This window comes from Polistes dominula, unplaced genomic scaffold (genome assembly GCF_049000335.1).
Source record: "Polistes dominula isolate Pdom_NZ unplaced genomic scaffold, Pdom_raw_medaka contig_82, whole genome shotgun sequence".
In the NCBI taxonomy this organism is placed as follows: domain Eukaryota; kingdom Metazoa; phylum Arthropoda; class Insecta; order Hymenoptera; family Vespidae; genus Polistes; species Polistes dominula.
The window spans coordinates 5,640,996-5,667,070 of NW_028301046.1; the positions used below are offsets into that span (position 1 = coordinate 5,640,996).

General features: G+C 33.0%; 3 protein-coding genes across 7 annotated transcripts in view; 1 reads left to right on the forward strand and 2 right to left on the reverse strand.

The window, feature by feature from the left end:
- Positions 1-32: 32 nt before the first annotated feature.
- LOC107074609 (protein C-mannosyl-transferase DPY19L1) lies at positions 33-3,828 on the reverse strand. 2 transcript variants are annotated; one of them, XM_015336183.2, is made up of 9 exons: positions 3,672-3,828; positions 3,470-3,582; positions 3,228-3,365; positions 3,068-3,136; positions 2,642-2,995; positions 1,634-2,456; positions 1,377-1,539; positions 1,165-1,293; positions 33-958 (listed from the first exon to the last, which is right to left on the reverse strand). In XM_015336183.2, the coding sequence occupies exons 1-9, from the start codon at positions 3,775-3,777 to the stop codon at positions 739-741; spliced, it is 2,115 nt and encodes a 704-aa protein (XP_015191669.1). In that variant the 5' UTR covers positions 3,778-3,828; the 3' UTR covers positions 33-738. The 2 variants fall into 2 exon arrangements, with proteins under 2 accessions (XP_015191669.1, XP_015191670.1); XM_015336184.2 differs by lacking the exon at positions 3,672-3,828 and having other exon boundaries at positions 3,068-3,110.
- A 1,011-nt stretch (positions 3,829-4,839) lies between these two features.
- LOC107074610 (brefeldin A-inhibited guanine nucleotide-exchange protein 3) lies at positions 4,840-23,285 on the forward strand. Of its 4 annotated transcripts, none has more exons than XM_015336186.2 (22): positions 4,840-4,962; positions 5,208-5,341; positions 5,748-5,882; positions 5,959-6,124; positions 6,403-6,532; positions 6,626-6,910; positions 6,992-7,225; positions 7,335-7,562; positions 7,647-8,023; positions 8,463-8,653; positions 8,741-8,903; positions 8,985-9,293; positions 9,633-9,855; positions 9,939-10,112; positions 10,202-10,610; positions 10,688-10,900; positions 11,074-11,959; positions 12,052-12,184; positions 14,084-14,312; positions 18,282-18,505; positions 18,620-20,288; positions 20,437-23,285. In XM_015336186.2, the coding sequence occupies exons 1-22, from the start codon at positions 4,878-4,880 to the stop codon at positions 20,578-20,580; spliced, it is 6,741 nt and encodes a 2,246-aa protein (XP_015191672.1). In that variant the 5' UTR covers positions 4,840-4,877; the 3' UTR covers positions 20,581-23,285. The 4 variants fall into 4 exon arrangements, with proteins under 4 accessions (XP_015191672.1, XP_015191673.1, XP_015191674.1 ...); XM_015336187.2 differs by having other exon boundaries at positions 8,466-8,653; XM_015336188.2 differs by having other exon boundaries at positions 8,475-8,653.
- Positions 22,877-26,075, reverse strand: part of LOC107074678 (uncharacterized) — a 34,798-nt gene continuing 31,599 nt past the window's right edge. The window contains exon 6 of the mRNA XM_015336337.2: positions 22,877-25,918. Within this exon, the coding sequence (XP_015191823.1) occupies positions 25,449-25,918 (470 nt within the window). The 3' untranslated portion in view covers positions 22,877-25,448. The remainder of the gene's footprint in view (positions 25,919-26,075) is intronic.

Here is a 26,075-nt window from a genome sequence, read left to right on the forward strand (position 1 = left end):
TGTATAAAAATAAATGAATAAAAAAAAAGAAATTTAAAGAATATTTACATTATATTATTTACACAAAACGCACACAGAGAAAATCTTTAATGAATCTATAATATAAATTTGTTCCTATAATTACATTTTAAAAATCTCTAATTAAAAAAAAAGGTCTAACACTTAAAATCCAATTATTTTTTTTTTATTGGCAAATTAAAAAATCATCTAGGTACCTTGATTTAAGTTTTTTTTTTTGTAAATTTATTTTTCTCTTCTTTTCATTATAAAAATGCTTTGAGCAGTCTCGAACGATCAGTCGGAAGCCATAATCGTTAACGATCAACTCGTTTGTCTGGATCTTTTATTATTTTCAAACGAATTATTCATTATCGAATAGATTCGTTTCCTAACTCGATTTTAATTAAAATTTCGTTAGGAACGTTTTATGCGAATACGATAGAGAAAGTCTCTTCCAAAAAGAAAATTCTTCCATTCTTTATCCCACAAATTAGCGTTAACAAAATATATATATATTGATTCTTTTTCTATAATATTTCTATAGATATAGATATATATATATATATATATATATATATATATATATATATAGTATTTGTGTATTTCTTTTTTTTCTCCACTTCTTGTTTCCCATCATTTTCTTAAGAAAAATAGGCCTATAGGAGATATTATTATATTACGAAGAATCTTTGTATCTATTATTTAGTCACTTTTTTTCAGTCATCACGAACGCAGTATTCAAAATTGATACTGGAGCGGCGTGGAAGTCTTTGGATTATATTCTAAATAATGTGAATAAACTAATTGTAAAACTACGTAATGATTATTCATGAAAGCTCGTTTGAAGGGATAAGCGTTTCCTTCTAATAATAATGGACAAAGGGGTGGTTTTCCACTTGCTTTCGCCATTCCATTATCAACCACATCCCATAAATCGACCATTTGACAACCGTTTGGCCTAAAAAAAAATTAATTATCAGTTGACATTTAATTAACTCTTAGCATTCCAACGATGAGTCTTATTTAAAATCTTGTTCTTTGTGTTAACTGTAATGAGTTTCAGGTACCATAAGTTGACATAAAGAACAGAGTAATTAGTGAGACTCACTATGGGAGTGCAAAGGATTAATATGTTAATTAGAAGTTCAAGTTTAAAAAGCTTACACATTTGCGTATCCGAGACATAATGGCTCTTCTAATACAACGTAACCGACATGCATATTTCTTAATTTAAGATATACGGATGTTGCATTTTTCCTACTGAAAATTTCGTAGACTGCCATGGTTCGATTTCTGAAATAAATAAGATAATAACTTTATTATGATTCATATAAATTTGTGTCATCTATATCAAACAGTATTAATAATAAACTAACCGCATTTCTGCACTTTCGTAATAAGGATTATTTACTATAGGTCTTCCAGTTGATAACATCAAATTAGCCATTAATGCCATTTTACCAGCAAATACTGCGTTCTTAGGAGTATTTTCTTTTATCCATTCAAATAATTCTTCCTGTTCGATATTACTGTATTCTCCTATGAATATAAAATATTGATTAGTTTAGATATTATAAGGAAATGAGAGAAATATGTTCGTTTGATATATGAATAACGTATGAATATTAATTACCAACGAATCCTCGTTCTTCTCGAAATCTTTCCAAACCGTGATAAGACATACCAGCTATGAGTAAGACTATTATAGCTCCTCTGATTGCTTTACTTCTTAATCCAAGTTTTTCCGAGTATCTTTTACTACATACCAATCCTGCTATTATACAGAGATGTGGTGTCATGAAAAGCTTTAATCTCATAACGAATACAGCCATAATAATGAAAGCTCCAGTTTGTAATCCATTGTAACATACATCTGCTTCTATACAATAAGGATATCCTTCGCTCTCATATTCTCTATACCAATAATAAAGCGCTAATATTCCTGAGAGTATTGCAATTGGTAAAAGTAAAGTCTTGATGATTGCTTCATAAGTTTTATATTGCAAGAAATCAAATTCTGGAGAACATGTGTAGAGCAGGGTATGAAAATCCTTATAGTCTGTTAGTTTTGATCTTAAAATATTATAAATGTGTGCGTCGTCTTCGATGGTGAGAATATACGATTTTAACCATTTTGTGAAAAGTACAGCAATAATTATCTCAAGAATAACTTCTTTTCTGCCATTCAAGAAACGAGAACATTTACTGGCAAGAACTTCTGCTATATTACTACCGATTAAAATACACGCGAATATAGAATTAAATAATAATGTGCCATCTATCACAGCCATTGATAAAATACTAGAAATAGTATATATTCTACTTAACGGTAAGAATAGATTCTTAGGTATAATTTCAACCCATTTAAGAATAAGAATGGCTAGTATTTGAGTGGCTAAGATAAATTGTGAAAATTGCCAACTACATAGACTGATCACAGTTCCCAAAAGCATATTCTGTAATTAAATATAATTATTATATAACGCAGTAAAATAAGGTACTTAAATAATACAAATTAACACATTAGCTACCACGCAGAAAAAGAAATTCCAACAGAGAATTTATTTTTCTCTTTGATTATTGTCATAGATATATTGTCATTAATAACTTGGATTATCAAAAAAGAAGTATGAATATTTACCACATATAATCCATCGGTAAGTTCTCTCCAACTTACATATCCTTGTATATCCTGTGTAGTGTGTCGTTCAATGATCTTAGTCACCGAATACATTTGGAAGAGTAACATTGGATATGCAAAAGTTTCTCTTAATGGAGGAGTCCATTGAACACGAGTACATTCATTGTGATTGTAGAAAAATAATAGCATAGTAATAATACCACCGAACACAGAGTCACTCATATACGTAGAGTATTTAAAAAGTATAGCAGCTGTATATATGGTGGTAATCCAAACTATTTCAAGATAAAAATATACAGGTACACCTAAGCCTTCACAGCTGGTTACCGGTGGTAAACCACCTCCTCTCTCTGTCTAAAATGAACTGCCTTATGGTTATTCTTTCCAAAGAAATAACAATAGCAAAAAATGCATTGGTAAACTTACTTTCCAACATTGTTCTTGAGATATTAATCCTAGATTCTTGGCACTGTGATAGAAATAACTGGCTGTAATCTGTATATATAAAATCATCTATCTAATAATCTCAAAATTAATAAAGCTAAGATATATATATATATAATCGTTGTGTTGGTAAAACATTTACCTCTGGTAAGAGGTTATATTTCCTGCAAGCATTTATCACATTTCCATATTCTGATATGTTATCCTTAGCAAGTTTATAAACACCATCAGCAAAACTTTCTGCTCCTACGATGGTTTTATAATATGAATAATACATTCCCTAAAAAAACCAACAGTATTAATAACATTTAAAAAAACATATATACTAATCTGTGATCTCTCTCTATGAACATTGTATATAATATTTGTGTTTTTTAAACTAACCATTTCAGTCCTGAAAGACATTTCTCTTTCGATTTCTGATAAATGAGAAAAGTGTCGATCATTTTCAAAAAGCGTTGATACATGCCACCGGTGTAGAAACCCGAAACCGATACCTGTTGTCATAATAAAATAATAAATCATTTATGAGATATCACAATCTATAGTATATTTTCATTGACATTTGATATAGAAAATTTCTTACTTAACAGATGCACAGCAAGAGGATAAAAATCTATACTTTCTTTCGATAATCTCCTTCCTTTCGGCTTACTGTTATTCGTCGTCGCCATCTTTTGCACAGACGACATGATTCGCTGTATGACCTCGCCTACGAAACAGGTTCGTCTAAATAGACGTTCCTTAGATTTTGTTTTATTTTGTTTTTTTTGTTTTTTTATGTCTTAAGCAAATGCTTGCTAGTAATACGGTCAACGAACTTTTACAAGTATCTATTTATAAATTATATTTATGAATATATACTTCAATAATTTTTTTTCTCATATTTTCCATTCATTTATCATTTCATTCGAATTTTATTTTAAACTATATTTAATTGTATTATAAATAAACATTTAATTAAACAAAAAATTAGTAAGATATTTTATTATTTTCATTTTAGAGTGTTAGCCTTTAAAGATAATTTTCCCGCGCTTTATTTAAATTACTTTCCTGCTATTTCATGTTCCTGAATTTTGTTCAATAATATGATAGCTATTATTGATTACTTATTTGTATAAATATATTGATTAGATCATGCATATGATAAACAACATGTTTTTTTTTTAGTTATTATGCATATCTTGTTGATTTTTATTACCTGATATGTTCTATTTCTTTATTTTTGAACTGAATTACTTGCAATTTATATTAAAAATCAATTGACAAGTTATGTAATATTGGTTCAATTTGATTTTTGCAATTAAAACTGCGGGAATTTCAAAAGTGAGGACATAATAAATATATTGACTTGAAATCGATATTAACATCGAGTTAGACGTATCGTAATTTTGATAGAATTCGATTTCTGCTTTCAAAGTGGCGGGAGTTTCAAATATGAGAAAATGAGTAACGGTTTAAGTTCCATTCAATTGCATAGATTTGAATCCTCCACTATAAGAAATAACTGGTAGCAGGTGTACCAATAATAAAAAATGATTAAATATTATTATAATAATCGTAATTTCGTTTCTCATCGTGTACAACAATTGACGAACAATTATAAAAGAATATAACGTAAATAGAAATAAAACGAGAAAAAGAAAAGTAATAAAATAATTTGATCAATAAAAGAATATTTTTTAAAACCCCTTTAAAAAAGATGTATTTGATACGGTCCTGTTAAGTCGTATATACGTATCGTGCATTGGCACACCCGCTATCGATCAGTCGCGTGGCAGCCCGCCGTGTCATGGAGGATCTCCTGCAGCAGATCATCAGGGAGTCGAATAATGCAAAATTACAAAATTTACGGAAATCGGCGCAGGAAGCGTACGGTGAGTTTCAGTTTAAAAAAAATTTTAATATTAATAATATTTTTTCTCTCGACACGTAAACGTCGTAATTCTTCCGACAAGAATACAACTCGTTTAGATTTTGGTTAACAAAGTATACACACGGATTTTCTTTTTCGTTTTTCTTTTAAAATCATTTCAAACAACGACAAACTTCACGACAGCTAAATCATTTATCGAATTTATTCCTGATAATTTAGACATTTTATTTTTTTCATCTTTTTCAGATTTCTTGGGTAAACAGCAAGGTTTGTTGCGGGATCCACCGCACGAATTACGAGCAAAATGCTTACACGCGCTTCAGCTAGCACTCGAAACGAAAAGAAGCAAGTTTGTTGCTTTTGGCCTATCGGGATTACATGTGAGATTTTTTACGATTAAAATAATCATTTATATAGATACTTTTTACCTCTCGTACATATACGATCATTTTCTTTTTGTCGTTATTTACTTATAACGTATATGCAACATTCGAAAGATAAGTTTCAAGTATACGGTGCAACACATTTAATATATTTTATAATATTTATTTTATTTGCAATAATATTATACTCGTAAATGGTTTGTTTGACGTTATGATTGAATGTTTTCCTTTGCGGTAGTTGTGTTCCGGAAATCTACGATAAAATGATATCACAAATAGAACCGCCATATTTGTACTTCAGTAAAATCTAGTTTCACGCAGACATTGAATAACAATTCGATATGTTATCAAAATTAATTCAAATATCTAAACATTCATTTTCTTGATTTGTCGCGCAATGCAGAAAATGTTGAGAGACGACATATTTCAATCTCCATACGAACCGGAGGATGATTCGTTATGGTTGCCAGCTCAAATGTTACACGCAATGAGTTCGATGCTTTCGCAGTCGGACGATACTCAAACGGATATGCTTAAAGTAAGTAAAAAAACAAGAAAAAACTAAGAAAAAAAGTAGCTTAAACGAATGATTATAATTTTCATTTTATATGCAGGTTTTACTTCAAGTCGCATGTTCCCCATATTGGACGATGAACGGCCGTTTGATCATCGCAATACTTACAACTTGCAGCGAAGCTTTTGAGAATGGAAATCAAGCTGTTCGTACTGCGGCACAGGCTGCAACGAGCCAAACCTTAAGATCCTTTTGTTTGTTTTTAGGTATATATAGATACACTTTTATTTTATATCCTAATCGATTTTATCTAAGAAACTAAAGAAAAGTTTGATCGATAAATTTTAAGATCGCGTGTGAGACACGAGTACGGAACGTCAAAGTTTTTTCCTCCAAAGTAATCAGATTCTTCATCAATCAAACTTTAAATTAGTTTTGTTTAATAAATTGATTTTGTTAATCAAGTTATCAAATTATCATATCTTGGACAGTTGTTTTTTATTTGAAAAAAATAAGAAAAATAAAAAATAAAATATTTTTACAGACGAGGAATGTCAGGAGATGGATGAGAACGCGAAAAAAAATAAAAATGTACGAGAACGTGGTGTGTCGTGTTTCAACGAGGCCTTGCCGATTCTTCAATATATTTGTAGTAAACTTGACGAAGCTCAAAAGTAAGAGAAACGAATACCATTAATGTTTGTTGATAAATCTTCAAACGCGTTTATATACAATATCATAAAAAAAATTGTCGTTGTAATATTTAGGACATTTTGTTACAGTAACGCGAGAAACAGTAGTACGGTAGTGTTTCTTTTGGAATGTCTTCATACTTTGATATCGTCGCTTCCGCAAAAGATTCACACGAACGCACACTTTACTACCTTTCTCTGGCAAAAATTTTGTCCAGCTTTGATAGCTTTTCTAGGAACACCTAGAGTAGATAAAACTTTTACATCGAGAGAGGGTAAGGAAAATGAAGTTGGTAGAGGATCGGGATATCTCGCTACGTCATTAAGTTTTGACAGTCATCAGGCAAAGACTGTATACAGGTAACTTTCTAAAAAAATAAAGATAACAATTTTACTTCAAATTTGGTTATATAATCTAACTTATTTCTGTTTTATTCTTAGCATTGGAACTGAGCTTGTGAGACTGGTTGGCTGTGTAGGTCCTTTAAGACCGGTGTTAGAGTCAGTTTTTCATAGAATGTTATTATATCCTCCACTTCAGCAACGTTTAGAACCTTTGAAAGCATTGAAAGAATTGTTGCACAGTCCTAGTCGTATGGTAGACTTCGCTGGTCCTTTACTCGTTGAGGAAGATCGTTCGAGTCATATACAAAGCGATATGGCGTTAATGAGATTGTAAATAATATATTATATTAATATTTTTAATATTGTTATAATAATAGATATGCGATAATTCACATTATGTGTGAAATATGATAAATAAAATTCATGTATTTTCTTGCAGAGCAATGGACTCGATCGAAGAATCAACAACAGGAGGATTATCTATTTTACATGCCAGTGTTTCTTGCATAGTTGCAATGCTTTCAGCACTTCAAGAACTTTCCGAGGGCAAAGCTATTAATCATAATTACACTTGCACGATCAATAGTTTGTACGAGGATTTGGAGTCTTGCGACTATCGTGGACCTTTGACTTACCAGAGTATGGCAAGATTGCCAAAAACTTATAGGTAATTTATATTTCGATAAGAAATTAATTAAATTCATCATTTAATTATAAGCATTTGTATTATATACGATTAATTCATTTTCAGGGAACAATTAGAGTTAATGAAGAAAGGTATTGGTTCAGATTCAGACTCATCAGGTCATGGACCATCGGAAGATGGTGATTCGACGGATACAGAAGGTCCTCAAAACGAATCGGACGAGGTGCATGAGGATAACAGTCTCGATGATAACGATTATGCTATCGAGAATGAAAGAGAGAGACTTAGATTAGAAAAATTACCTAAATGTCTTCATGTAGGTCGACAGGTTGCCGATGAGTGTAACGTTGACGTTGAAAGACATAACGCAAGAAAATTTGTTAAAACTTTACGAAGCGATTTAATACCAATGGTGCTTATACTTAGGAGTAATATCGAAGTTGACGAAGCATTGCAAAATTTTGCTTCGGAATATTGTCAAGGTGAGAATTCATACAATTTATCATTCTCGCGTATAATTATTATTTTTATAAATGTTGAATATTGCGCCTGAATGTAGATAATATTTTACTCCGTCGATAATTTTGCTCGCGAACGTTATCTGTCGAGGAATTTTTAAACCCCTGCGGTATGCAATATGTATTAAAGTGCATTTTTAAATGTACTTTGGATAAATATTTTACCGAAAGATGGTGTTAGCGATAACTATTGATAAAATATATAATTCATCATTAAATCCGAATGTTTAAAGATGACTTTTAAATAAAAAAAATAGATAAGAAGAATATAAAATAAATGTTAGTTATCTTTAGAAGTACTTATTACGATTACAAATAATTACAAACAATTTTTTAAATATAATCAATCAATAATAATCTAAACTAATAAATAATATTAAAATAAATTCTTCTATTACTAAAGAAGTATTTGCAGTTCAACAAAAAATACAAGAAAGAACAGAAAATACAGATAATACAGATTCATGCCCGCTTATTACGATTATGAACGCCGATGGAATTTATTTGGCAACTTATGCGGCATTGCTACTTAATCTTAAATTAATTAGAATGAATTACTATAACGAAGATAGTCGTCAAGTGCCAATTAGCGAGGTACCATTCATAATTTGTATTTAATATACTTATGAAGGATGAACAATTAAAAATAAATTAATATTAAATAAAAAAATGTGTTTTCAGGAACAATTCGTGGAAGAAGTGCATGGTTCTGGTGTATTAGTTTATTTATCGGCCACTTGGCTTTCAGAATTATATCAGCAAGTACTTGCTTGTAATTTGCTTGAAAAATGTGGATACAATCCGAACTCAACTGAAAACAGTGCATTAGTGAACGTTCTTACTGGTAATTTACAAAAAAAAAATAAATTTCTTTATAAATAAATAAATTCCGTATTAACAAAAGCATATGAATACTTTTCTACAGATGTCGATGGTATTCCTGGTAGTCAGAGAGGTGGACAACTATTGTCGGATTACATAAGATTAGAAAAAGCTCAACTTTCTCGAAGTGAACCGACACCTGAAGCTGAAGCCGGTGCTAAGCTTTCAAGACGTGTGCTAACTTGTTGCTGGGGAAGTATGATGGCTGTTTTATCGATTGGACTCAATCCTCCAAAGGAAGAAAATAATAAAGGGATTTTGAACAGAGATGGTGGGAGAAGAGAGATAAGAGATACCGTTGTTTTGTCTTTGGAAGGTCTTCACAAGGCTGCAACTTTGAGTAATATTCTAGGTAATTCGAAACTAAATTTTTTTATTACCCGGTATCGTTAAAATATTTAATATATTTAATATTTATTATTTACTATTTTAATATTTTAATATACTTAATATTTATTAGTTTAATATTTTAATATGTATTTAATATTTATTATTTTGATATTTGAATATTTAATATTTACTATTTTAATATTTAATCCTTTTGTTACTAGCGACCCATCTATGGGCCGCCGATGTAAATTTCATATGGTGTTTTTGCATACTGTAACGAAAGGGTTCAAATATTAATATTTATTATTTTAATATTTTGATGATTAAAAATAATAAATGAATTCTTTATAAATCAATTTAGGATTGCAGAATCGATGCGGATCTATTTTTGCTCTATTAGCGAAAGCTGCATGTACAGAACAATCCATATCAAAGATAACTCGAACGAAAGATGTTCTTCGATTGAAATTACAAAACAGAGCAACGAATCTTCATACTTCCCACGCTTTGAGCATGGACGTACTTTTAGGTAGAGGATTGGAGCTTGGTAGTCACGGTAGTGATTGTTGGCCCCATGTTTTTACGTGAGTTCATTTAAAATTAAACATATCTAATAATTACGAATATTAAGAAAGTAAAAAAAAATGAATTATCACGTTCATGTTAGGTGCTGTTTGTACGTGAGCAAATTAGAACACGATTTTTTTGGTCGAAATCAAAATCCATCTCTTCCCAAGACACATCAAAAGAAAGAAAAGAAAGAATCTGCTAACGGTGATATCAAAGGTAGTCAAGACAGACTTCGACTGAATTTTAATATAGTTGACGAAGAAGAAACTTGGTATGATTTGTCCCGTAACATTTAATCCAATAATAATGTTGAATAAATAAATTAATTATTGTTGTTTCTTTTTCTTTTTTTTGTTGCAGCGTTGATGTATATAGTTTTCTATCGAGTCCCTATGCACAAAATCCAAGCTCCGATACAATACCAGAAATTATTCAAGAATCTAATGCAGATAACCAATTCAATGGCATCTTACCCGTGGATTACGCAGCTAAGATCATTTGTGTTCTCTCTCAACGAGTTGACAGATTGTTCGAAGATGCAGCCTTAAAATTAAATCTTAAAGCTCTTTGTTTATTCTTAACAGCATTATGCAGAGCGAGCAAAGCACAATTGTTTAAAACAACGGACGGTTTAAAAGACAATAAAAGGTTCTGGTGGAGGAGAAGTAAACCAAGAGAAAACGAATTAAACGTATTGTTATTGACAAGATTAGGTGAAGTTATGTTGAAGTGTGTAAAAAGTGGAAGACCATTGATTCATATAATGAGGGTAAGTTTATGTTAATTAATTTTTAACAAAATTCATGTTAATGTGTGAATATTAATCATAAAATATTAATTATATAGGTTTGGAGTATTTTGGGTCCTCATTTTATGGAAGCTGCCTGTCACAAAGATCGAAGTATCTCAAAAAAGGCAGTACAATGTATTCACGATTCGATGGCTGCTTTGTTAAACGAACAAATAGAATTACCACATTTTCATTTCAACGAGGCCCTCTTTAAGCCCTTTGAAAATTTACTCTGTTTAGAACTTTGCGACGGTGATGTTCAAGATCAGGTAAATTTGGTTAAAATTATCGAATATTATTGATATTAATGTATCGTTAATCATAATAAATTTATTCTATGATTTATAATACAAAATACATTGTAAAATACGGTTTATTACTCATAATATTTTCATAATTATCGGCATATTTATTTATTAAATTAATCGATTTTTCCAATTAGATCGTTAGTTGTATTTGCGAATTCGTGGAGACGAATAGAACGGAGATTCGTTCAGGATGGCGACCATTATTCGGTGCATTACGAGTTGCATCTGTCGGTAATTCGGAATCCGTGGAATCCGCACCACTTTTAGAAGTCTTCAGAGTATTTCTATCGACCGACAATACATTGGTATTTGCGAACGCAGCATTGGATTGTATTCTTTGTCTTCTTAGACACGTCAGAGGTAGTGGAGATAACGAGTTTCATCAGGATGAACAGGATCAAATCGACGTTATGGAATCTAGACGCATGAGACTCTGCGTAGAAAGTTTGAAGTATCTGTTGAGTTGCAGCGACATATTAGCATCGATGTATCGTATGCCAGCTTGCCCGATTTTCCATTCAGCTCAGAGAATTCAAGTTTCGACGATTCCTCAATACGTGGATTCAACGATTCCTAACATGGAGATGCCCAGGTTTGACATAGACTCCGACTCGATGATGCAAGGAATTATATCCGAAAAGTCTTACGAGATACTTTCAACACCACCCGGAAATGAATCTTATAGTACTATGACTCTACAAAGTATGGACAAGCCGAGTGGTATTCTGCGAGTATGGTATATTCTCATCGAGGGTTTAGCCAGTGCCACGATGATATGTCCTAGACGTTATCAACCGCATACTTTGGAAACATTGTTCCATCTGTTACGCGATATTCTCAACGTACCTGGACCAGGTTTTGGACTCTATTGCGTGAATCATTTACTTTTACCAATGGTACAAAATTGGTTGAGAAAAACTTCGAAGATCTTCAGGGGTTGGGATAACTTCGCGCCGAATTTCAAACAATGTTGTGGTCTTACCACCGATCTCGTAGTAGACTACTTGACACACCTGCAAGGTACATTTTGTTTATCAAGCGTTATCGCAGTTAAAATATGATATTTCGTTATTATTTCGAAATAGATTTTAATTTGACTTTGCTCATTCCAGGTCCTGAAGTCGTTAGAAACGACACCTATTTGCCAGCTACTACGTTGATGTTGAAACAGCTTTTACTGGTAATGGGGGAATGCGTCGTTCAACCCACAGAGAGTATAGCCCGTCTCGGTTGCGCTTGCATCAGGTGAGCTGTTCGTGGGTTTTAAAAGACGTACAAACGGGGACGCCACTGATGCAGAATATATAAAAGCCGGCGTAGCAGAAGTAATTTGCATTCGCTCGTTTAGTGTTATTGCGATTCGCGACCTTCATTAATATTTACGCGCTTCGTTGCGCACTAACTATTTATGCGCCGAGATAGAGAAGCATCATTTCGATCTTTAATATCACAGAAGACGACAAAAAAAAATGCACTAAGAAAAAAGGAAAGAAACAAAAAAGAAAAAAGAAATAGAAAAAAGAACAAAGTAACGAGAAATAAGAACATAAGATCGGATCTTTTATAATAAGACATAATCTGGAATGCGAGGAAGTAGGCAAGGACCCCGTTCGATATCTCGCCAAATATGGCCGTTCGTTAACAGCTGATCGGAGTCATCTACCGTTTCATCATAATTCAGTTACTTGATAATCGAATTATGGAACTAGATCCTGCATGGAAAAAAAGATCGATGTATATGTACATCAGCGTACGTCGGCGTACGCATAGAACGTGTTTTAACTTCGTGTAAAAAATTGTCTTCGTAACGGGTGACGTGTTAGCGACGCCTGTTAACTATCCTATAGGTTAATTCTTATTAACGTTCAAACGATCTCGATTGATATTGATCTATCGATCTATCTTAGATCTTACATTATTTATCAAAGAACATTTAAGATAAGGAGTAGAATATTGAGATATCTTTGATCAGTATTTCTTAGATTGGTAACGATCTTTTACACGTTTCACACGATCCTGTGAGGATCTGAGAGGTTCGGCGGAATGTACGTTTGTGTTGCCTCGGTTGTACATATATATATATATATATATATATATATCATCGTCGTTACGGACGGAGCGTGCGTGTAAGATGATAACGAAGCTTGACAGGCTGTCCAGTGGGATAAGGTAGCCACTGACATTCGACACCCCCAGGGCGTCGTGCCAACGGCACACACTCCTTCTTTCTTTCTTTCGATTCTCTATCTATCCTTTTCTCGCTCAGTCGATCTCTGAGCCATGATCGTTTCAATCCTTAGCTTCTCCATATCTTTACCTTCTTTTATACACACACACGCGAGTATATATATATATATATATATATATATATATATATTGCATATATGTGGGAGAGGGAAAGACAAATAGAACAGGGAGGAACGGTGCATTTTCTCCGTCTTAATGCACGTCACACATCCACGTGGTAATCCAATCCATGTTAGGGCTCGATCGCTAGGTATCGATGTACAGCGCGAATGTTTAAAAACGGACAGGTTCGTTGGGAGAAGCAGAAAGATAGAGAGAGTGTGAGAGAGAGAAGGGGGGGGGGTAAGAAAGGGGAAGAGAGAGAGAGAGAGAGAGATAAATTATGACCGATAGTGAATGACGAACGGGATCTCGGTCTCTGAAATCCTAGAGCAAACTCCTCCTACCTTGTCTCCTTTTTCGACAACTCGATAGATTGCGGTAGATGGCTTACATTTTAATCGACACAAAAGTCTAGACCTATTTTTACTATACTTATATTAGATATATAGATTAAACTATCCTTAACATTTGTATTAAAATGAGAAAAGTATGGCCCAATTAATTTTTCTTACTTTAAGAATATTCCAAATACCGTTGTTATAGCCAATTCTAAATAAATTCTTGTGAATTTTAATAATTTAAGGAAAGACATTATATTATTTTGATTAAGTTATGTTTGTACATTATTTTTTTATATTAAGATTTTATTAATTAGGATAAATATTTGCTAATGCTACTTAATCACAAATACCGAAAATGATTAATAGAAATAATTAAATATTAACCGAAAATGTTAATAAGAGATATCATGATCTTTTGAAAATTAACAATACAAATTTTTTCGATTGTTCTTAGACACGTTTTGGTGAGCAGTGGTCCGATACTCACATCGGAACAATGGGAGGTCTGCGGTGTAGCTTGCTATCGTGCCTGTTCAAATTCACTTCAAGAGTTACGCCTGTTGACCATGGCTTTCTCACCAAGATCAGAATCTTTCTACGGTGACATCGCACAGGTGAAGGTCGCTGCCCGTCGGGATGCAACGCCCGAGGAAACCGAAAGATTACGGCAACTAGCTGCACAGGTAAGTGATCGTGCGATGATTTCCATCGGGGTTTCATCGGAGACCGATGATCTCTCCCAATTATGTTGTCCGGTGAACGTTCGATGTGTGCTTATCGATGTGTTCGCTTCAGCGAGAATTATTCTGTATAGGGTGTCTTGTAATTTGTGATATCAAGCTAACAAGGAGGGGATGCTTTTATATGATAAACTAACATCGAAAATGTCGAATCAAATTTGTTCGTACGAAGTTTTCCTTTTGAGAAAAATTTAAGTTCAAAAATTGACCGAACTGAATCTTGAAAATTAAAATCATGTTCGATAAGCATAAGTATAGAACAAATGCAAAATATATATCGTCAGATTGATAATGTGCAACAAACATATTAAGAAACAAATATTCTTCGAAATATCCTAGAATAGGATAGAGAAATCCGTCGAACTGAAATTGAATTGAGTGTACGCGTATTTAACAAATTTTCAAATTTATTTTTCTTAAAAACAAATTTGATTCTAAACTTTTCGTATTAGTTTGGCACGTAGAATCACCCTCTGCTCGTTTAGTACAGTTACTGGACACCCGGTATATTTATATACATATATATATATATATATATATATATATATATATATATATATATATATATATATATTCGGTGTGTTTTTTTTTTATTTCTATCATAAGATGTTGACCACTTTGAACGTTTCTTCTGTATATACCTATCCTTCTAAACATTTATTCTTCTAACGCGTATTATTATAACCTCTATCTCTCTGTTCATTCTCACTTCTTGCTGTACTTTATTATACTTTATATCTTATTTTTTCTTTTTTTTTACCTCTTTTTTTGATGTCTCTTCTTATTTAACTTTTTTTCAATCTTAAAACACGCGTATTCAAGAAGAAACGTATAAAATAATTGAAGAGAATCATTGTGTGTGTGAGAGAGAGAAAGAGAGAGAGAGAAAGAAAGAAAGAAAGAGTGGAAAGGGTGAGAGAGATAGAGTATGAAAGAAAGAGACAAAAAAGAGATTAAGAAAATAAAAAAATAAAAATTAAATAAAAATAAAAAAATTAAATAAAATGAAAGAAAAGAGACCTGGTGCCCTCCTGACCTGACTTGCTCCCAGGTGAGCCAGCTGCGTGAGGTATTGACTGCCATCAAGAGGCAGAACGCGTCGTCACTGCAGACGACACCTTTCCAGGATTCGATGACCATTGAGACGACACTGATCGACCAGCACACTACTTCCTACCCCGTCGGTTGTAGGCAGCACACGACACCCCCCGATTACACTAACACTACGTCGAACACGGCTCCCCATTGGCTCTAGCCGTTTACGGTAAACTCACGTCATGGATTTTAATCAAACCAATAATTAACGAAAAGCAATCGAGAAAAATAATTCGAATTAAAAAAAAAATTACAAAAATAAAAAAAAATATAAAATATACAACCATAACGATACACGAACGAGTAAACAAATCTACATCGAGCAAAATGGCATCCTTGTAATTCGCGAAGCCGCTCGTCTTAGAGATTCCACGGCGTCGTCAAGGTCAGCTTTCAGCACGTCGCCGTCGAGAGGCAGGGTTTCAATCCTCATCTTTTTTACAAGAATATTCCACACCACCACTACCGTCACCATCTTCACCACACTATCACTACCACTACCACGATCATCTTTATCATCATCGTCATCATTATTCTTCTTCATTCTTCCTCCTTTTATATCTCCCGTACACTACCTCTCTTCCTACCTCTCGTTATCTTAAGAAAGAGATTTTTACACACATATATTTTCGATCGAATTTTTCATATATATATATAAATATATATGAACAAACTAAACAAAAATGACAATACTCTCTCAATGAAATTTTTTAAATACTATCGTAATATCATTGTTACCTTAGCTTTGATGCATGCGGACCTTGCATCATAGTCATTACGATTATCATCATCATTGTCATCTTCATCGTCATCGTTATCGATGTGTCAGTGTGTAATTCAATGATTAGCTTTAAACGATTATTAGGACGATCGTCTCGTATATTGTATATGTTTTGTACGATGTTAACCCTTGAATGTATGCGAGAAGACGTCTTTTTTAAATGCCTAACAAAATCCTATGCGTAACGTGCCTATGAATATATATTATTACATATACATATAAATATATATACATATAAATACATGTTTTCGTACGATTAAATCGAGACCAAAATCGTACTTCGAAATCAAGGAGAAAAAAAAGAAATAAATCAAAAGATAACTCTGTTTTTAAACCCTTTCGTTATTAGCAATTCATATTTGGGTCGTATCATGGGATTTATGTACAAGCGATTTTATATGGAATGATATTCACATTAAAAGCATGCCATAACGAAAGGGTTATATCGTGAAAATTTTTATCGCGATGTCTTTGAGAGACGTTCTGTTCCTTTTTATAAAGATTTAATTTATTATAAATACACATAAACACATATACACACACAAACATATATACAAAACATATATATTTATATTTATATTCATATTTATATTAATATTTATATTCGTATATTTTATATGCGAATTAGCTGATAATGATAGAAAAGGTTAAAAAAAAAAAAAAAGAAGAGTAAACATTTAAGGGTTGCATTTATTTTTTGTGCGCTCAGTGTTTTTGTACTGCTGAAAAAAAAAAGATAAAATGTGTTCAAATATATATAGCTTTCTTTATCAGATTCGTTGATTCTTCAATTGCACCCTTCTCCCACGTGGATCGAAAGAGAGATGATCAAGAGAGAATGTGTGAGAGAGAGACAGAGAGTGAGAGATAGAGCATGAGAGTGAGAGAGAAAGCGAGATAGAGAGGGAGAGAGAAAGAGAAAGAGAGCATGAGAATGAGAGAGAAAGATGGATAGAGAGGGAGAGAGAGAGAGAGAGAGAGAGAGAGAAAGAAAGAGTGGGAGATAAAAAGAGAAAACCAAAAAATTAATCGAAAAACAGAAAAAAAACGAATTTCTGACTGTGTGCCATTAATGTGACTTATAAAAATTAAAAAAAAAGCAATTGAAATATTAAAAAAAAAAATAAATAAATAAAAAATAAATCAAGTGGAGGATTTGGAACGAGCCTATCGACGCTTCTCGACGAGCGGAAATTCTGAATCATTACGTTTTAGACGTTTGCACTTGCTGGTAGAAGGCACATTGTCAAGGCTACAAATCTCTTCGACGAGGTCCTTTATCCATCGAGATCTCACGATATACATATAATAGGAATAATCATGAAAATAATCAAAACTAAAATAAAGATCGTGCGATGACGTTTGTTTAAAAAAAAAAAAAAAAAAAAAATGTATTCATTCGCAAAGGATTGACGTTGTTGCTGCGACGTTTAGTCCTCGAGAGGAATTAAATATTGAATTCAAAGGACCCCGTCGCTATTTTTTTTTTAAACTCATTTGGCATTAATTTTTTCTCACGATCTTACGAATCACCATTAAAATCCATGGCTTGAGTCCATGGCTAGATTTTCACATGTCATATTTATATTTCTCTATATATGTAGATATATATTGTTATATTTATACATATATATACTCACAAATATATACACACACCCCTTTTTTTAGAAGCTGCTGCTTTCGTAGAATGCACACATATTCGTTGGGCTGAGCGTTTCTAGGACGTTTGCGGAATCTTTGATATCATCATTAGTTGTGTTCGTTTTAAAAAAGAGAGTGAGAGAGAGAGAGAGAAAGAGAAAGAGAGAAAGAGACAAAGAGAGAGAGAGAGAGAGAGAGAGAGAGAAACGATTGTTCTCGTTAAGCACGATGTTGATCTTCCCGTCTTTTTAAATTGATTCATTAAAAAATATTCTTTAGAAAATAAAAATATATTTTTAGAAAATCGTCGTAAAAATTGTGCTTAACGCGTACAAACGAACGTTTCGGCTCAGTCTCTTGGTTTTCAATTGAAAACTCCACGTTTGTGTCTTCAGGTGTTCCTCCTGGAGGAACAGCGTGCTGAAGATTATTCAAGGTCATCTGATGAGAGATCTTACGTCTTCCTCGTGTATCCACCAGCTGTGGGTGCCACACTTAATCCAGATCTGTTCATCGTCAGGATTCAACTACGAGCATTGGTGGTTGGTCTTTTGGTCCATAAAATGCTACTCAATTGTGTCGCCTGCGTTCTTCTTCAGGGTGATCCCTCGATCTCGAGGTACGTTAATGTGATTTTCCCAAATGAACTGAATGTTCCTTTTCTTTCGTGTATCGATTAAATTTCTGTCTTTTTTTCGTTTGTTTGTTTTTGGTTTATTCGAACGTTTCTCAGCTTATCTCACGTGACCTCACACGGAACTGCTTCGGTGTCCTACAAATCAACGAAAACTGTCCAATATTCTTACATGAATTCACGACACATCGAAATTTTTCTATCGGCATTGGACCTCTCATACGCCGCAGCTTTGAAATTCGATTGTCGACCTGGTTTAAAGTTCTTAGTACAGAAAGTAGCTGATCTCGAACAACCGGCAAATCTTTATCGACAAGCTGGAGCCGCTTGGAGCATCAAATTAATCGCTTTGTTCGAATTATTTCTTCGCGAGGCTGAGGAAACTTCGGTGGATTTAGATTACGTTAAAAATTTTCTATCCAATGGTAATAATAAAAATGAGAACGAATCTAACTCGAAGTATCAGAAGATAAAGAAATATCTTAGACAGATACAATCGATTTTCGAAGAACTTTGCGACATGTACGTCGAAGTGGTTCGCAATTACGATGGAAAATACACGAAAGCTGATAGTTTCGCCGAAAGAAAAATTTTTCTATTGGTTGCTCAACCTGACGATTATCCTGAAATCACGAGGAAGGAACCGATTCATGACAGAATCATTACGAGCACACCGGCACCTACCGAATCGCGTATGCATAATCCTTTAGTAGACAGGGATGAGGATCAAGTCGACGATGCTGATGAAAACGAAGATCCGGAGGATCTCGAGGATCCTGAAATTTATAATCCTAGTTTGGACGATGAGAGTGGTTTGGAGGAACTTGGACAGGAATGTGAAAATGATCTTAGACCTTTCAGATTATCCGATTTAGCAGCTGAATATTCGACAGATTCCGGTCCTCATTCGGAGCCTGAAACGGATGATTCTAGGCCAGCTTCTAGATTAGGTTCTGTCACTGAGAGAATAGTTTATTTCGATCGATCAGGAGGTACTTCAAGCGAAGGTTACGTCGATGCCAAACTCGTAGCTATGACACCGGCACCTCCAGAAATGATGAACAGCCAGAATCAATTGTATCCTCTTTGGAGAACTACTTCATCACCTGACACTTCGGGTATCTCGATACCAGAAGTTATATTACCTAGCAGTAATGCAACCTTGAACGATGCACTAGATTACGAGAAACAACCAATAACCATTCAACGACGTAAAAGCGAGGCATGTTTACTATCGAAAAGAACTTCCTTAAAATTCATCATGACCGCCGATTTAGAAAATTTCAACGATTCGGTTAGTTTCGATCCAACAAATTTACGTTCTAAATCGGTAATGGAATTACGAAGAACACGAGATACTTCAGTTCTTGAATCTCCCAAGATCATTCTTGAGAAATCAATTTCGCGCTATTCGAAAGATGACGAAGATGACGATGATGACAATAACGTCGTTGGCGATGAAGACGATGATGATGACGATGACGATGAAGACGATGATGACTTATCGATTGATCGTTCTTATAAAAACGTTAACAACATTGACGATCTTTTGCGCGATTACGAACGTAGTAAACGCGGATTTAGAACTAATCCATTTTTAAGGGACGAGGAAGACGATACCGATACTTTTATTAATAATGATAAACAATTTTTCAGTCACGAGATTGAATATAGAAAAAAAAGGAACGTTAGTAAGGACAGCGAGGCTCATAGGAAAGCATGGGCCGAGACTTTGAGTTCAGTTCTCGAATGGATTTTAGCTTTGCCGGTAAGTGAAATACATTTTGTTTTTCTTTCTTCTTTTTTTTTTCTTTTTTTTTCCTTTTATCTTTTCTATTTCTAGCCAACAGACTCCGACAAATATTTTTTCTAGTATTGATAAATTAGGAAAAGATACGATAACAAAATGTTCCCAGGATGAACGGTTGGCGCCGTTACTTCCGGTTTTGGTGCGTGGCGTCAGGATTCTTACCAGACATGCTATCGATCAGATCTTGAAACAACGACTATCATCTCTGTTTCACCGAATTGCTGTCTTTTACGGATTGACCAACAACTAGGAACAGCTACAGCTCATCTGGGAGCAAATGTTTTTTTCTATGGTCCATTAAGAATTTTCAACCAAGAAACATTCTCTGGATGAGCTAATTCATTTTTCATTTTTTGGTCTTTTTCTCCCCCAAATAAAATCAAGGAAGAGGGAGAACAAAAGAGAGGGAGAGAAAGGGAGAGAGAGAAAGAGAAAGAGAAAGAGAGAGAGAGAGAGAGAGAGAGAGAAAGATAAATAGAAAACAAGAGAAAGAGAGAAGAGGAAGAGAGGTAGAGATAATACATTTAATATTAGAAATACAAATGTGTGCGAGAACGAAAGGATTATTAGACGATTCGTTTCTCTTTATAAATTTCTTATTGCATTGACATTTTGCTTTGAATATTATGTAGAAAGTAAACAGTTCATTCGTGTCTTCTTCTTCTTTCTCTTCTTATTTGTTTTCTTAGAAAATCTTATGTTGTTTTTTTTTTTTAAATAATCGAAGTATAAGAAAAGAGAGTAAAATCAAGGGTAAAGAAATTAATTTATTATTATGTGTATTAGTTAGAGATATAAACGAATAACTCGTAATACTTAGAAACAATTATCGAATTGCTTTATCCGGGACGATAATAATAGTGATGTCCGTTGATTTCTGATCGGCAACGAGGAATAATAAACGAGCGATGGTAGTTTCTCGTTGCTTTTCTCGGTCATAGAAAGACGGTGTCCTGTTTCCAGGCATGAATCTAAGTAAGCCCTATCTCTATTTCGTCATACGTTTATACACCAGTCAACGTAAACTAACATAAGAAAAAGAGAGAAAGAGAAAGAGAAAAAAAGAGAGAGAGAGAGAGGGAAAGAGAGAATGAGAAAGAAAATTTTATTTACGATTTATTTCGCACGCACATCTTCTCGATTCTCCTTTTATGCTCCTTGCGCTTAACTGTAGTTTGCGGTCCAGTCGCAGCCATCTATGCTGTTGTTGTAACTATACTTACGTGCGTATGTTGAACTTTTTGCATTAAACTCGCATAAGATAAACATATGTGCGACGAATTTCACTCGTGAGGCAAATCTTTTTGACAGAAAACATACGTGTCTTTATAAAATGATTACAAAAATATTATATATATATATATATATTCCCATTTATGATTTATTTTTTTTCTTCTGTAAAATCTGCCTTACGTTTATTCCACGCGAATATTTTTTTCTTTTTTCATATCTTAATATAAAATATAATATTATTGATATTGTTTTATTTAAATAGAGTTTTTCTTGTTGTTTCCTTTTTTTTTTTTAAGAAGAAAACAAGGTATGCTAATTATTTAGAATGAATTTTTCTTGCTTCTCATTATCTAGTCTTTTCCTCTTCTTAATTTATTTAATTATTTATTTGTTTTTTATCTTTTTTCTTTTTAGAAAAATTAGAGAGAATATCTTCTTTAAAAACGTTCGTGTACCTTCACAAATGTTTTTTGTTGAAAAAGAAACAAAAAAAGAAGAAGAGATAAAGGAGAATATTTTAGATAGAGTAGGAACGGCCTGTTTGGAGCAAGTCCAGATTAGAAATCCTAGAAAGAAAAATTATTCGAAGAGTTATTGATAGTGCGAGGAGACGATAATAAAATAATAAAAAAAAGAGAATATATAAGAAAATAAATTTAAAAAAAAAAAGTATTTAACAGAGAGCCTTTTAATGTTAACAATCTCGTAATATATGATTTCTTCCTAGAAAAATATATTTCGCAGATGCTCCTAATTGTGTCGTAACTATTCATAATTTAATTAATTAATTAATTTAAATCTAACGTTATAATGTTTTATTGTAAATAGTTATAAAACGCTAAAAATGGGCGGTAAATGAGATGAGATGAGACTAAAAAAAAAAAAAAGAAAAAAGTATCGACGTTTGGTAATGTTTGGTCCGTTTTTTTAAAGGAATTATTACGTTTAAAATAAAACTCGTACGTTTGGAAATAAAGAATTATTTATTATTTTTCTACATATACTATATACTTTTATCAATATCACACGCGTTTTACTTGTAAATTAAAGAGTTTGGGAAGTGGGGTTTTGGGAAGAAGAAATACGGACGATTACCAAACGACGATTTGCTATTCGTATTTAAAAGAAGAAAGATAAATAAAAAGAATAGAAATAAAAAAAAGCAGAAGAAACTATTCACTATAAATGTGAAAATGTACGGTACATGTTATAAATGTTGTTGATCGTTAGATCGTTTTAAACGAAAGAATGGAGCTAAAGTTTCGATAATATGATGATAATTGATAATAAAACGTGCCTATGTATTATCCTCCCGTTTTTTCAATGTATCTAAACAATCTATTATACATACATATGTATATTTATATATAAATTATTAATATAAATATATTTGTGTATGTATGTGTGTGTATATATAAATATGCATGGAGAAACAAAAAAAAAGATAAAAAAAGAAAAAACAATTAACGGTACGAGCGAAGAAAATTGACTAATCATTTATGTAAGAAAATACACAAAAACGCGAACACACATACACATGAACAAACACATACACACACGCATCCGACTTTGTCCGTGGTTGTGCAATAGTATTCTAAAATAAAATTAAATCATAATCAAAAATTGTAAAAGAGTACGTTTGAATTGCAAGAAGCAAGTAACAACCGTGACATGTACACAACAAGAAGAAGAAATAAAAAATAAAATGGTGAGAAAAATTAATTGACGTCCAAATGATCCCATTTTAGTGTTTTTTTATTTTTTTTTATAATGATTTTTATTGATTATCGATTATCGATACTCTCCAAAGATGGAATTTTATTTCTGTCAATATTTTTAAATAATTCAATCATTTTAAAGTAACGATGCTCTATCAAATGGTTTTATAAATTAATACGAATATTTATGATGTTACGTCACGTCACGTCATATTGAAACGATAGAGAATAAATTAGAAATATTGTTAATTTTTGTCCCGATTCTAGCAGGCTTTCTCTTTTACTGCAACAAATTACCAGGATCGTGTTTTCAAATGTTTCATATCCAATAAAATATATAATTAATCGTGAAACATAACTAAATATACAATATTCATAATATAAGCTTTATCATAATAATAAGTATCATATTTATATTCCTAAAAATCTATAAAATTACACGTAAATAAATACAATGAATAAATTCGAATCCTTTTAAAAGTCAATATATCCTACAAGTGGAAAAACGTTTGAACTCTTTCTATTTGAAATAAAATGAAATACTAGACGAAGAGTTGAAGAGACAATTACAAAAAAAAAAAAAAAGAGAAAAAGAAAGAGGAAAAAGTAAAAAATAAATCTATCCTAGGTATTAGAATTATTAGTAAGAAAAAAAAAGATATTAAGAAGGTGAAAAAAAAATTTGTCCCACTATTTATGGTCGGTAGAGTGCGAAGATGTCGACCATTTCCTGCGTAGACGAAACGTATTTCAGTTCGGTTTCTTAACGGACAGAGAAGAGAACTCGGGGAGACGACTCTCGTCGTCTGCGGTCGAAGACGAGTCGAGTCATCCTCGTAAAGAGAGAAGCTTATGAGCGACGGCCGCCTCTCTCCTCGGCTTATTCCATGGTTTTATTCCTCGCGTCCTATTCGCAGGACACGCTACGGGGCTGTAAACATCACGGAAGAGAAGTGGGAGAGACGAAGAAATCACTCCAAAGTGTGAACTCAGTCAGTTACGTGGAAGGGGGGTGGTTAAGAGGGGAGAAATGGCGGCAGCCAGTAGAAAAGAAGTGAAGAGAAGCAGAAGAAGAAGAAGAAGAAGAAGAAGAAGAAGAAGAAGTAGTAGCTTTCTTCTTCAAGATTAACTCGAGATTGCTTGCCTTCAGCTCCGTTTTTAACGATCCTACCGTTTATTTTTTATTTTTCTTTCTTCCCCCATCCCCTTACTCCTTTTATCTTTTCTCTGTTCTATTATTTACTATGTTTTGTAATATTGAATAATATCCTAAACATTTGTCTCTTCTTCTTCATCTTATTCGTATATGTTTTTTGAGTTCAAAAAATGATCGAACTTACCCAGTAATAGGGGAAAACGTAAGGGAGAAACTGTCCAGGTACGTGTTTATTACTTCATGGAAAATATTTGTATATTTACAACGTGTGTATTACATTATCTGACTAATCATCATCTCCTTTTCTTTCGATAAGTACATCATAACACTGATTGTTCTTTCGTTTTTATATTTTTTTTTTACGATTGTAGAACGAAACGGCGACATCGCTGACAACCTTCATACGTATTACTATCAGAAGCCTTACCATTTTTCTTTTTTTTTCTTTTTTATTTATTTATTATCCTTTTTATTTTTTCGTATTTTTATTCTTCTAACGAGAACTCATTCCTTCTCAGTCTCTTTTTCGAATAATATCGAATAAGAGTTTGCATGTTTAGTTTTGATAATACTTGAAATCTGATATCGTGAATATTCAGTCTTCTTTCAATCAACATCAGATTGAAGATTGACTTACGATAGTCTATAGGTATTTTTTTATTTCGTGTTTTTTTTTTCTTTCGCGACATGTCTCGCACTATACAAGAAACAACGAAAATTTTCGTACGTATTTAGCAATCGTATTAATTAACAGCCTTTCCTTAGAACAAATTTACGACCGTCCCCGCCCCTGCCCCCAAACGCAATACGTTGATTATTGTGGAAAGAATTGCCGGTAATAGAAAATATCCTAAATACACTTTCTTTCATCAATCATTGTTCATATTCTTACATTTTCACCGAACATTTTTCACTATGATATTTTGAACATAGTACAAAACAAATTGGTCTTACAATGAAATATCTCGTTAATCCTTTTTGTTTTTTTATTGTTAAACTAGGATTTTTTAATTAATAAGGTCTCCAAACGTCGTTCCTTTGTTCGCTTTCTTCACCAAGAACTCCAATTTCAAGACGATTACTACTGATGGTCAAATTACCACCAGCAATGGTGACTTGTTCATCGCTAAGATCACCGTGAAGATGCAAATGAATTTGATTCTGATTAACCGTACTGTAAAGCTGCGGATAAAGAACCATTGGAGCCGGACTTATGTAATTTTGACTTGGGTTATTGTAATAGCCTTGATAATTAGGATTGTAGTTATGCGAGGCAACCGGTACCGGTGTAGCTGGTCCAGGTGTCCAGGAACCGTAATGATATCCTGGACTTGCGCTTCCTGTTCCACCACCTGCGAAGATATCAGGGTCACTGGGCTTTCCAGGTATCAGAGGTAAAGTTGTCGATGACGTTCCGTGACCGGAATACATGGAAACGCAGTTTGGAGTGTAGGTGTCCTGTTGACTCTCCGATGGTAAAACTAAAAGAACAGGTGATTCAAGTGCAATGATTTGAAACCTCTTTTAATTGTCGGATGAAAAAGGGAAATTATTATCGTTTGTTTATGTTGTTACTGTATTACAAGTCAGACTTATACTATTCGATTGTGTCATAAAAAAAAAAAAATAAGGAATGAA

Excerpts from the sequence above, each read along its gene's own strand:
- LOC107074609 (XM_015336183.2), bottom strand. The coding sequence starts at position 3,777 with ATGTCGTCTGTGCAAAAGATGGCGACGACGAATAACAGTAAGCCGAAA. Across the intron at positions 3,137-3,227 it reads AATATAACCTCTTACCAGAG|ATTACAGCCAGTTATTTCTA; the intron begins GTAAATGTTTTA and ends TTATATATACAG. Across the intron at positions 959-1,164 it reads TGTCTCGGATACGCAAATGT|GCCAAACGGTTGTCAAATGG; the intron begins GTAAGCTTTTTA and ends ATTTTTTTTTAG.
- LOC107074610 (XM_015336186.2), top strand. The coding sequence starts at position 4,878 with ATGGAGGATCTCCTGCAGCAGATCATCAGGGAGTCGAATAATGCAAAA. Across the intron at positions 10,611-10,687 it reads CATTGATTCATATAATGAGG|GTTTGGAGTATTTTGGGTCC; the intron begins GTAAGTTTATGT and ends TTAATTATATAG. Across the intron at positions 12,185-14,083 it reads CTCGGTTGCGCTTGCATCAG|ACACGTTTTGGTGAGCAGTG; the intron begins GTGAGCTGTTCG and ends GATTGTTCTTAG.